At 32.1% G+C, this 12,992-nt stretch overlaps 2 protein-coding genes across 7 annotated transcripts in view; both read left to right on the forward strand.

Annotated features, from left to right (window-relative positions):
• Positions 1–3,816, forward strand: part of LOC105677340 (RNA-binding protein 24-like) — a 30,431-nt gene extending 26,615 nt beyond the window's left edge. For 2 of the 4 annotated variants that reach the window (XM_012375902.2, XM_012375903.2), the window contains exon 6: positions 194–3,816. In XM_012375902.2, coding sequence (XP_012231325.1) covers positions 194–351 — 158 coding nt within the window. In that variant the 3' untranslated portion in view covers positions 352–3,816. The remainder of the gene's footprint in view (positions 1–193) is intronic. The other 2 variants (XR_001101543.2, XR_001101544.2) reach the window with 2 other exon arrangements.
• Positions 3,817–6,919: 3,103 nt separating this feature from the next.
• LOC105677318 (RCC1 and BTB domain-containing protein 1-like) lies at positions 6,920–12,584 on the forward strand. 3 transcript variants are annotated; one of them, XM_067350542.1, is made up of 12 exons: positions 7,929–8,056; positions 8,176–8,330; positions 8,962–9,119; positions 9,193–9,443; positions 10,006–10,161; positions 10,224–10,473; positions 10,560–10,687; positions 10,768–11,046; positions 11,649–11,773; positions 11,938–12,035; positions 12,104–12,234; positions 12,342–12,584. In XM_067350542.1, exons 3-12 carry the CDS (start codon positions 8,966–8,968, stop codon positions 12,480–12,482), a joined length of 1,713 nt encoding a protein of 570 aa, XP_067206643.1. In that variant the 5' UTR covers positions 7,929–8,056; positions 8,176–8,330; positions 8,962–8,965; the 3' UTR covers positions 12,483–12,584. The 3 variants fall into 3 exon arrangements, with proteins under 3 accessions (XP_012231285.2, XP_067206644.1, XP_067206643.1); XM_012375862.2 differs by lacking the exons at positions 7,929–8,056; positions 8,176–8,330 and adding an exon at positions 6,920–7,313; XM_067350543.1 differs by lacking the exon at positions 8,176–8,330 and having other exon boundaries at positions 7,912–8,056.
• The last annotated feature ends 408 nt before the right edge of the window (positions 12,585–12,992 follow it).

Below are 12,992 nucleotides of genomic sequence, written 5' to 3' on the forward strand. Positions count from 1 at the left end.
TCTCGATAACCAACTATACTTCACGTAGATTATCTATATATACTGTAGTTTGGACTTACATTTTTTTACACGTAAAAAATTTTTATCAATTCTTGAGAAATAATAATTTCTTAATAAACGTTCCGTTCAAAGTTGTGACTAGTTATGAAAAAGGTATAATATTTGTGAAAGACAAATTTTCTCTCTTTTCCAGCTAATGCAGCGGCAGCGGGCTACGTCGCGCCGTATACCTACGCTACATTGCCAGGTGCTGCGAGTTTACCTGCAGCGGCAGCCGCAGCGGCAACGGCAGCTGGGGCGTTTCAAGCCTTGCCGTATCAAACGACACCTCAAGAGGCCAGATTGCAATAAAGCTTCGGCATTAGACCATCACTCATTAGAGACGGTTGCAACCGAGCCTTCTAAAAATGGGCGCAGAACTGTACGTGACATTCGATCCTCGTCTTCAAGGACCAGCTCATCAGCTTCCTTGTTAGCTATTCTTAGAGATTTCTATGTTCCTGATTTTATGTCTCGCTATTGGAATATCTTTGTGAGAATCGCAAGAGGCGAAAAGGATGTAATGGACGAAGTAACAGGATTTTTAGGATCTCGCGAACTCTCTGCAATCTACACTCTCTCCTTTTCACCTCTTCGATCTAATCTTCCTCTCCATCTTTTTTTTTCATAAAGCCAATATTGACGCGCTCGATCCACATACTGCGAAATATTTAAAGATATGCAATGCGTTATGAAATGATTATGATTAGAAAATATGGTTACAATTATTTCTAACGAGTTGACGAGCGCCTGTTCAGAAAAGTAACTCTCGACATACACTGGAAAAAATCGGCAAATTTACACAACTAAGATGTAAAAATGAACGATAATTAACAATTAAATTTACTAAATATATGTAAATTTATTATATATACACATACATATATATATAATATATAATAGTATATATAATATATATACATATACATATATGTATATATATTAAATATATGTAATATAAATTATATAATTTTAAAAAATATTTACTTATATTTCCGTTATTTATCATGTAATTTTTACATCTTAGTTATGTAAATTTACTGAATTTTTTTAGTGTATGAGAACAATTCAAAACTTCAGAGAATCATACATATGCAAAAAAGTTTGTTACAGACTTTTGATTACAATGCTATTTTCATATTTAACTTTATTTTGAAATATCAGAATGAAACAATACGTCAAAACGTAACCATGAACTCTTAAACCAGAAATTAAAACTTAAATTTATTGAAATTATCAATTATAATCCAGGCGTTTTACTATTCATTTTCATTTCATCTTCATTTCTAAATCGAACGCATTATTCGTTAAGTAATCTTAACCGTGTTATTCAATACATATGCAAATTTTCTTTCCAGCGGATACTCAAAGCTACGACCGCGTCTTTGACGAAGTCAGTCGAATGCGCTAAAAATACCGACGAAGATTAATGCGAGAGCTCCGTAGCATTTCGAGACCATCAACATGTTTCAGAGATGCGCGGTTTTCAGAGAGAGCATGTTTTAAATTTTAGATAAACTTTTTTTCGAGTAAATTTTCTAAAAATTTAATGATAAATAGATTTTTCATTTTACAAGATGTTAACAAGTTACATTTTCAGGCGTTTTTTAAAGATGAAATGTATTAACAAAGAAAAACTGACAACCTGTTAAGACGCCGCGGTTTTACAATCTGTTCTCTTTGAAAATATCTGCGTTTAATCTATAATAGATCAATTTTAGAATAACACTTAGGATAGCATTCATAGTCATTTTTAAATAAGAATTCCTTATTTTTCAAGAAACAATCATAAATATTACCAATAGATTAATCTATACATACAACACAGCGTGGCTAAAAAGTTCCAGGATAAAGATTGTCAAAAATTTAAACAATTATTTCTTATTCATATTCGATATTTCTCTTCATATTCGACAATTTCTACGACGTTCAACAAACATTCGACAAGACAAAATGCCTAGAAAATGTTTTTAAAAATCTTTTTTTAATGTTTTCTTAAATTTATTACTTTTTTGAATATCATTGGATTTGGTTCTAAAAATTATTTTTGAAAATTAAATTACGTCTATATAAAAGCGATTTGAGAATGTTGAGAATGTTCAAATAATGTAACTGAAGAATTAAAAAAGATATCAAAAGATTTCCAAGACGTTTTCTAGTCTTTGTCTTGCCGAATGTGTTGAACGTTATTGGAATTAAAACATCAAAAGCAATAAAATCTTATTTTAAACTTTAAAATCCTCTATTTAATTCAATTTCGAAACTTTTTAGCCATACTATGTGTATTATAATAATAAGCTATATCTTCCAAAGCACTTATACACCGAAATCTTAATTTATGCGCACTGTTCGTTTCGGCTCTCTGTTATCTATCAGAATATGTGTGATTTTACTTTTACACGTAAAAATATATCGATATTTATTACAGATTAAATATTACGCAAAGTACTAGTTGAAATATTAGCTGAGTTATCAGAATTGGATCACAAATGTAATTTTTTGAAAAAGGTTCGAAACATATATGACTATCGAAAATATCTAATCTAAACACAGTGGCCTTAAAATCGCACATCAGCGAAACGACGAAGTGTCTTACTTTTGAGGCCTTGTTATGTTAATTGATCAATCAATTATATTACACAAAGTAAAACATCGATCAATTTAGTAGCGATGCGAATCTACCGAAGTGTCATGAATCGAATTGATCGACAAGTCGTTTTTACTGCTACAGTTACCGAACTCAACGCTCTTTTTAATAACGTATTAATTTTTTCAACGATTAGTGACTTTGATGAGGTTGTTTGTACACGTTTCAAATATCGATTACTGCGAATGATCATTTTCTGATGAACATTTGATCTAATACAGAGCTGCACAGCTGGCTCGTGATGTGCATCGCGACGATAGCGCATCCGGCGAGTTGCGCAGCTCCGATCTAACAGACTTTTCTTAAACTCGACAAATATACATTCGTCTACTCTTAGTGATTCAGTGCCTTAATTAGCACAGTCGAGTAGTCGTAATGATTAGAAACTAGTCAGATTCGTTAGTGCTACGCTCGACGCGCTAACCCGTGTAAAGGAGTGAGGCTCAACGAAAGGGTGAGGAGCTAAAGAAATATCAAAACTAGAATCAACTAGGATCGGGTTATGAGGAACGTGGTTGTCTAGTCCCAAACCCTTTCGAACCTTCGACGAAGGTAACTCGATTTGTTAGATTTGTAAGTAGAGATTAACACGTATGGAGAAAACCAAAAGCAAAACTCTGTGTAAAAAGTTAGAAAGACGAGAAGTTTTAGGAGAACCTAGCGTTAAGTATTATTACATAACATAATAGGAAAATAAATTATTATTATTGTATTATTATTATATATTATTACCTTATTATTACTTTATTATTGACACATTATCACGTTTCATTATTATTATTATTATTAATATTATTATTATCATTATTAATTATATGCATTATTGTTCATGTACTTAATGAAGGAACGGAATGTATACGTCATTGAGAAACTTGTTAAAAAAAAATACGCTAAAGCTTCCGTTAATGAAAAAGACGGTGCAGAAAATTTGCAACGAAAACGCAAATGTACTCTTGTCACGAGTACGATCGTCTTTTTAAATATCCTATACTCTTAGGATTAATTGTATATAGGCTTAATTATAAATAGGTTGTAATATATATTGCCTGTTATTCTCAATAATATTAATATACGCTCTATTAATAGATTCACGGAAACCGAAAACAAATATATTGTCATTAAGAGAAAAATTCTACATGTGTATTTCATTAGTCAATTATACATATCCCTTTATCTTTTAATATCTCGATAAAATAAAATGTAAGAATTATAAGAGATATGATATTTTTATATGATACTAGATACTATCTAATTTTCGTGCTTCTTTGTGTGAATGTGGAAATACGCAATTTCACATTTTCACATAATCGTTATAGCCACTTATTAATTAAACAACAGAGAGCTGTGCTTTCGAATTGCTGTACTCTTGTTTTGTCAGACAGACGAGATTTCACCATCGTAACGTCAGTCTCATCATTTTCGGAGGCTAAAGATAAATCTAATAGCCTAGCGAGATTGGATGCAGAGCGTCGCGACAACGCAAAAACGCAACACAATTTGCAAAAACAAGCAAAAAGGAGAACCGCCCTCGTCGCAGTACCGTGACTACTATGCAAAAATAACTGAGCTACCGCTGCTAATGACACGATGATTCGGTACTTCTTGAACTTGCGGTGTATACAGGGTGTCTCAGGCCAATCGTATCACTCATTAATAGCAGATTTCTGAAGTCATTTGGAGATGAAAATCTGTATACCATAATGTCGAGGCTACAATAATTTTTAAATGAGAAGTATAAGTTTAAAGTTTGTGCGTATAACAAGTCAGATTGTCAAAAATTTACACATTTAAGCACGTCGCATATTGATTATTATATTCTTATATGAGAAACTTCAAAAAACTGGTTTTAATAGATGATATGAATAGTCTGAGACACTTTGTGTATTTTATATTATTTGTAAATATATTCTCTTATGCCCTGCCCAGACTGAAAAATGAACCTACTTGTGGCTCATTCGAGTGGATAATTTGACAGGTTAAAATTATATTGAAATTGATATAATAAAATTATACTGAAGCTATCAATCGTATTAAATAATTTTTTTTTTATTAAATAAAAAATTATTTGGATTGATACGATCATATTGTTAACAATATTGTTTGTTTCGCGAGAGGAGAAGAGTGCGAATAACTGTGTAAAATGTAAGTGTGTTAGTGTATACGTGTATACAGGGTGTTTTATAATGTCCGTGCCAACGCTCGTGTGCAAATAGAGTGCGGTAAACTGAATAGAAAAGTCCTTTACCGTTTTGCAATTTTCGCAAGAGTAATTGAGATATTAATTAAAAGGGATTGACGAATCGCGCGTTGCGCGTAGCTAGATCGTGGGCTTGTACACTTTAAACGTGACAACAACGAGGATCGCATGGTGTTACGTGCCGCAACTTATAGTTTCTTAGATTACTCTTTTTATTCGAACCTTTGAACCTTTTTTTATCTTTACTCCTTCTTGATCCTAAACACATGGCCCTTCGATAACTGCAATAAACATAAACGCTGTCCCTATGCCTAACGCATATTTTCCTTTTGACAAAACCACCTCCTTCCAATAAACATTCCGCCGCTACGATTTTCCTACAGCACCTTAAACGAAGATCATTCTCGCCAATTCAGTTCTCGATCAAAGCTCAAACCAGCAACACCGAATAAAGACTTTTTCCACAAACATGTCCCGACTTATTCTAAATAATCTATTACGTAACTATACGCTCGTAACAATGGCAACAAAAAATAACACGTAGCGAGAGCAGGAGTGATACGCGTTATTTTTCGTTGCCATGCGATTCTCATTGCTGTCACGCCTAGAGCGTACAGCCTACGATCTAGCCGCGATCAACGCGCGATTATTCGTCAATCCCTTTTAATTAATATCTCAATTACTATTGCGAAAATTGCAAAACGGTAAAGGACTTTTCTATTCAGTTTACCGCACTCTATCCGTACACGAGCGTTGGCACGGACATTATAAAACACCCTGTATATGACCGCAGTATGTAAGCTCAGGTCCGTGGGTTTACTAAGCCCAAATGACTGTGCGGTTCAGCATTCTTGCGGATATTCTTTTCCCTACATTATAGGTTTGTTCTTTATAGCTGAACTGGCTGCACTAGTTCAAAGTTTATCTTTCTTCTTCCAACGTAGAGGAAAAAAGATAAACTCTGAACTAGTGCAGCCAGATCACCTATAAAGAACAAACCTAATGTATGATATACAATCGACCCCTATAGCATCGATCATGGAATTTTTCCCTAGAAGCAGAAACGTGAAAAGTGAAAATTTCACAACAATTCGACAAATAGAATTGTCGAATTTACATAAAAGTTTTTATTTTGCCGCTTCTAGGCAAAAATTACATTAACGATGCCCAGATAGCAGCAAAGAAGCAGTACAGTCGAGAACTACGTTTACATTTTTAAGAGGAATAGCTGTGATTGGTCAGGTTTATAACTACGGATGTATTAAACCCACGAACTAAGGAATAGAGGGACTGAGTCTAAAGTCCTAGTTTAGGCGAGAGGGGATGGTAATTCAAGCGTGCGGGGGAGACTGCTTTCCGCCATATTGATGTAGCGATTCTCACACAGAGATTCTGTGTCTGTGACATGGTTACACTCGTGTAGTGGTGCCACTAGACATAACGAGTGACAAGCGTAAAGAGATTAGGCGGTTTTATTATTGTTGTACTATAAATTTTATAAAATACTTTAACTTTTATTACTCTGAGGCTCTGCATACAGTAGACAAAATATTAGAAATAGCAATAATCATTTAATATTAAAAAGAAAAATTATTTTACATCTAACAAGAGAATAAAATATATTAATTAGTTCCAATTCTTATTTCTTAATTCATGCATTAATTTTTTCTATTCTTTTTATTTTTAAAATAAATAATTCCAATTTCTTATTTCTAATATTTAATAATTATTCCTATTTCTATTTCCTATTTTGTTTATTGTGCGCAGGATCTGACTTTCATTTCTCACACATACGCAAATAGTAGGTCTGTTCTTTATAGCTGAACTGGCTGTACTAGTTCAGAGTTTATCTTTTTCCCTCCACATTGGAAGAAGAAAGATAAACTCTGAACTAGTGCAGCCAGTTCAGCTATAAAAAACAGACCTAGTGAGTTCTATGTGTGGTGATTACTAAACGAATATGGCGGCCCCCCCCCCCGCCGCAAACGTGCTCCGCCGGTACAGCTTGTGCTCCGTCCCTCTATTCCTTAGTCCGTGATTAAACCAGATTAAGAGTCACTTTTCCCAACGTCGGATAACCGTAAGTTCCAACTTGTAAAAAATTGAAAATATGAATAACATATTATCATTAAAAAAAAAAAATTTCAAATTTTTGTTATCTTTAATAACGAAACTTTTTTCTACGTGTTAGAAATTTTATTAGTAAGTTGAGCGCATTAGTTAACATTAACCGACGTTGGAAAGTGGCCTTAAGGGTAACGTGTAAACGTAGTCGGAGACTACTTGCTATATCGGCGTTAGAGTTGCCATAAATTCATATTCGTTTTGTTATCGGTGTCAGTGAGTCTCAAGAGTACTCGGAAAATTTGCTGAAGAAAAACATCTAGGAAAAAAGAAATTCGACAACAATAAATAAACGAAAAGTAACAAGTAAGTTCTCTTCTTTCTCTTTCTAATCGAATAAAACAATCCAGTCAGTAATGTCTGTTCTCGAACAGATTTTGTTAGACGTCTGCTACAAAATTTTCACAGTAGAAAGATTGCAAATTGTATACAAAACCTATTACATCAAAAGAATATAGCAGAATGTCAGCAGAAATGTTACAAAACCTGTTGACATAATTTGGAACTGTCCTGATTGCGCACACTACCGATCGGATATGAGGATATTTCCTAATCGGACACAGTAGAAAATAAACACATGGTAATTGCAATCGGACACAAATGCAAACCCACGTGGAATCGTACAATTAAAAATCTTGTTTCGCATCTGAAGTACCGGGTGATGTGAGCTAGACCTCGCTTCGCGCGAGAAGTTGCAAACCCACGTAGTGGTTGCAAAAGTTGCAAATTTACAAGTCATGTTTTTAAAATTACGAAAACTGTCACAGAGCATGTGTCTGATTGCAATCACCATAGGTCTGTTCGTTTTAGCTGAACTGGCTGCACTAGGTCAGAGTTTATCTTTCTCTTTCCAATGTGGAGAGAAAAGGATAAACTTTGAACTAGTACAGCCAGTTTAGCTAAAACGAACAAACCTATGGTGATTGCAATCGAACACATGCTCTGTAACAGTTTTCGTAACCTTAAAAACATGACTTGTAGACTGTTCTACGTGAATTTGCAACTTTTCGCGCCAAGTGAGATATAGCCCACATCACCCAATACTTCAGGTGCGAAACGAGATTTATAACCATACGATTCCACGTGAATTTGCATTTGTATCCGATTACAATTACCATGTGTCCATTTTCTACTGTGTCCGATCAATAAAAATCCTCGTGTCCAATAGGCAGTGTGGACAATCGGGACTCACTCGATTTGACAGCAGATCGGAAGAAAACGAGCAGGGATAAATATGCATTTCAGGTTACACCTCACCGATTTTGTCGCCATTTGGATATGTTGTAGGGAAGGTTGTTCTGAGTAATTCCCTGCAAAAATTAAGTAAGGTGCAACATTGATTTAGGAGATATAATAAATTAAAGTTTTGCAATTTTAATGCTCTTCTGGTGTTATAAGATTCAAAATATTAAATGATTTTTGAAACTGGGCGCGAATCGATTAAATATTGCAATAATTTCAGGATTTGGTTTGATAAAATTATTAAAACAGTATGTTTTGTTATGTCACAATCAAGTATGTTTTGTCTCAATAAAGTAAACATATATTAAACACATTACATATCTCATTGACTACCTTTTTTAATAAGCAAAACGACCAAAGTAAATTAATGAAACATTTAAAGGTCCTGCTCGATTTCCGTCGATAATTTGCTGTGTGCCTATGTCGACAGATTCTGCCGGCAGAATACAAGCTTAATGCGGACGTAGTAGATGCCAATCTGCCGCAATATTTTCCTTAAATCTGCTTTCAAATTGCCGGCTGGCTGCTAACATTTTGCTGACTGGGAATTTTTTGCTTTCTAATAATTGCGATTATCGATACGATATATTTATATAAGTACTAGAGTTAATTAAGCCGAAACAGAAGCTGATATATAATTTAATTTATAAAATATTAAAAACACATAAGAATATCTTACTAATGTAAAAAATTTATACTAAATTGTTAATAGAAATATGCAGAAAAATGAAGAGAGAAATTTGCAAAGTCAGTCAGCTAATGTGACACATTTCTGCAATCTAAAGAAAATCCTAAATTTTTGGCCAGGACTCAACTATTTAACACAAGAATTTCTATGCGACATTCATATGATTATGGCAGTTGGATGTGGTAATTTCTTTTTCTTTGTTTTGTTATTTTATCTTGCTGATATCATAATTTTTGTTTCCATATTTTAAAACAGAAAAGAATATCACAAACATGAATGTCTTTATAATCGTAAAGAAAGACGGATATGTCTATAGCTATACTTGTGATGATAACAAGCGTCTAAAGAGCAACTGTAACAATTATTTTTTACCTCTTTATAATACTATGGACGTACTCTATTATTCTACAAATCCACAAATAATTGAAAATCTCTGCGGCAAAAATATAAAGACATTTGTTCAGATGGACATGCATGGTTTATTTGCGCTGACCAACGAAGGAAAGGTATACATTAAAAAATTACATATATTGCAACAGTAATAATTAATAATTATTAAATTATAATGATTTACCGATATGGTTGTAAGTATATATATGTAATTAGTAATTTTGATGTACGTGCCCACGCTCGTGTTCGAGACAAATCCGTAAAAATAACAGCGATGAAAATCCAGTCTGACGCATCATTTCTGCTTGCTCGCTGCTTGCGTGTTATTTTTCTCATCATATAATGTTAATTTTCGTTGTAAGACACGCCACTGACCCACCCAGATCGTATAGCCCACGTTTTAGCCGCGCACAATGCGCGATCATTCGTCATTCCTTTTTAATTAATATCTCAATTATTATTACGACAATTGCAAACGTTAAAGAACTTTCTGTTCAGTTTACCCCGCTCTACTGGTACACGAGCATTGGCACAAACATTATAAAATAATAATAATAATTATAAAATTCAATATTAGTTTATTTTTGTGTCTAAACGTTAGCGTTTTTTATTCAAATTTATTAATATTTGCGCGTAATAAAGAAATAATATATTAAAATATATAAATATTTTTGAAAGGTATACTCTTGGGGTGACAATAAATTGTGTACATTGGGTCATGAAGAACGTAAAATAATTTCCAAACCCACTCTTGTGACCAGTCTAAGCAATAAAAACATTGTGAACCTTGTATGCGGTATATCTCATGCTCTCGCTCTTACTGACGATGGAAAAGTAAGTAATTGTTGTGACAATAATATTATTACAGTTACAAATTGGACATTTTTTTTATTTAGGTATATATTTGGGGAAACATTGCTGAAGGGGGCCAAACACCACAACAAATATCTGATTTGGAGAACAAAAAAATTGTTTGCATTGCTTGCGGCTTGAGATATAGTATAGTTGTTACAGATAATGGCGAAGTTTACATTTGTGGTAGATTATTTAACAGCACTAATAGGAATGTGAGACGTGATATTGCTAGCTTTATAATTTCAAGGGATTTTTGTCGAATGAAGCAAATGACCTTTGCGCCAACAATAAGTATTTGTTTCTTCTTAAATTTCGTTATTGATTCAGTTAGAAATTCAATATTGTTGAAAAAATTGCTAAACAAATGGACATTTCAGTTAAGGTGGCCTGTGGATTAAACCATGCTTTAGCACTCACCGATGAAGGAATTCTTTATGTATGGGGTGAAAACAGTTTTGGACAACTAGGTACTGGCGACAAAAAAAAAATTTATAAGCCTTTTTTGGTACGCTATTTATCAATCTAATCGTTATGATAAAAAATTGTAAAGCATAATTTAAAAAATCATACATTTTATGTGAATAGTTGAATACATCTGATATGGGAGAGTTGTCAGATATTGCAGCATTAAGCACGAAAAATATAAGTGTAGCCGTCAACAAGAATGGATGTTTTTATGTATGGGGTGATTGGGCCGGTCGGATAACTTTACAACCAAAGGCCACCCTTTATACAAACATGAACGATGTATTCACATGCGAAAATATCATGTACAAACCACTAATCTTGACAGAAACTGCTCTTGAATATGTGAAAAAAGAGTCAAACACAATGAGATACCTGAAAGATGCTTTTAACGATCCTGTATGTTTTTTTATATATTTATTATTTTTGCATGCACTTTCATCTATTTTTAAAATTTAATAGAAAATTAATTTATATCAAAGTTTTAAAAAAAAGAGAAAAATTCAGCAAAAAGTGCAATTAAAACAAACAAATATGATATTTAATATTTTTATTAATTAGAAGTATGTATAATTAGTGTAGCTCAGTATGCTCAGTATTAGTGTAGCTTATAAATAGATTTCTATATACATGAATAATAACATTTTTATTTATTAAATCAGTTTTCTATAAAATTTTTTTAAAAAAAGTTTTTATTACATATATTTTTACTACAAAGTAGAAAATTAGTTTTTAGATTACAAAAATGATATTAAAGTTGATAATCATAACATCAATTAACATAAAATATTCAATAATTTTAATATATTTAATAGTGTTTTTAAAAGAAATGTAACAAAAATGACAAAATTTTTATAAATTATCTTAATACCGCGTTGATTAAAAAACTTCTTTGGATCTTTCAGTAAAAATAAAAGATAAAAATCCGAAACATCTTTAGTCAACTCATCATTATATGCATTTTTTTAACTTTTTTGTTGTTTTTTGCTTGTGTGACACAGTCAACGAGTGACTTCAAAGTAGAAGTGGAAGGACGAGATATTCATCTTCACAAGGCTGTCCTAAAAGTTTGTAGTTTATATTTCAGAACCATGTTTCAACATACTTGGAAAGAAAATATTGAGAAGTAAGCATATGACAAAACTAGTATTAACAAATTTTTAAACTAACTTTTTAATATTTTAATGTATGTAGGTACAAGAAAATATTAAAAAGTAATTTTAATATGGCAATAAAAAAAGACTGTAAATATAAGATTACTTTTTGACTCTCTTTTGTGTTTCATAACAGTGTCTTGAAGCTCGATATGTTTTCATACAACGTTTATGAAGCATTTTTCAAATATTTGTATACAAGTGAGATCGAGATATCTTCGGAAGAAGCCTTTGGTATGCTTGAAGTAAATACGTTATTAAGTACATTATATTCATATTTTACTAAGACCATCTTATTGTAGAATTGTTCAAATTAGCTGATATGTATAATGAGACGGATTTGAAAACAGCTTGCATTCCGATAATACAAAGAGAGGTTACTATATCAAATGTAGCACTTTTTTATAGCAAAGCAATTGGATATAATGTACAGGTAATTTTAATAATTCACAATGTTTAAATATTAACATTTAGTAGCAATATACTACATGTAAATTTTTTATTTTATATATATTTAATATATTAACACTTTTTTTATAGTGGCTGGAAGAATTCTGCTTTTCATTCGCCATGAGAAATGTGACAAAAATGACACAAATGGACAGTTTCAAAGAGTTGGCCAAGAATACGAAATTTATGTTTCTTATAAAAGCAGACGAAGCTAATGCTTTAAAAACGTAATTAAATTATTTTTTTAATATTAAATTTTGTTCGAAATCGAATGAAATCTACAAATATGCATGTACATTCGACTTATTAACAATAAATTACATTTAATTCGAATACTATGTTTATGTTAATTTTATCATGTTATTTATTATTCCCATTCTTTCTTATATATATATAATAATTCTTATATATGAGTATAAAATGCATTGTGTTATTTTTCTATTTATCTATCTAACATTTTCAATCTCGCAAAATCACAAATTATATCCGGGCCATTAATATTTGACGTGCGGATCGCGTAATATTCCGTAATTAAGCCTTTCTGTTTTTTTTTAAGTAAAATAATAACTCTTCCTAATATTTAATATTTATTGTTAATATTATCTGTGTGCGTTGGACCTTCTATTTCATATTACTTGAGTCTCATTTCTGGCACCACTGCCATATACTTGTTATTAAGCATAGTTCAAATTCGCTCATAAAAATGACGTTTGATCATAAAACATGTTAAGATGCATTAAA

The sequence above is a fragment of the Linepithema humile genome, chromosome 2 (genome assembly GCF_040581485.1).
Source record: "Linepithema humile isolate Giens D197 chromosome 2, Lhum_UNIL_v1.0, whole genome shotgun sequence".
NCBI lineage: Eukaryota > Metazoa > Arthropoda > Insecta > Hymenoptera > Formicidae > Linepithema > Linepithema humile.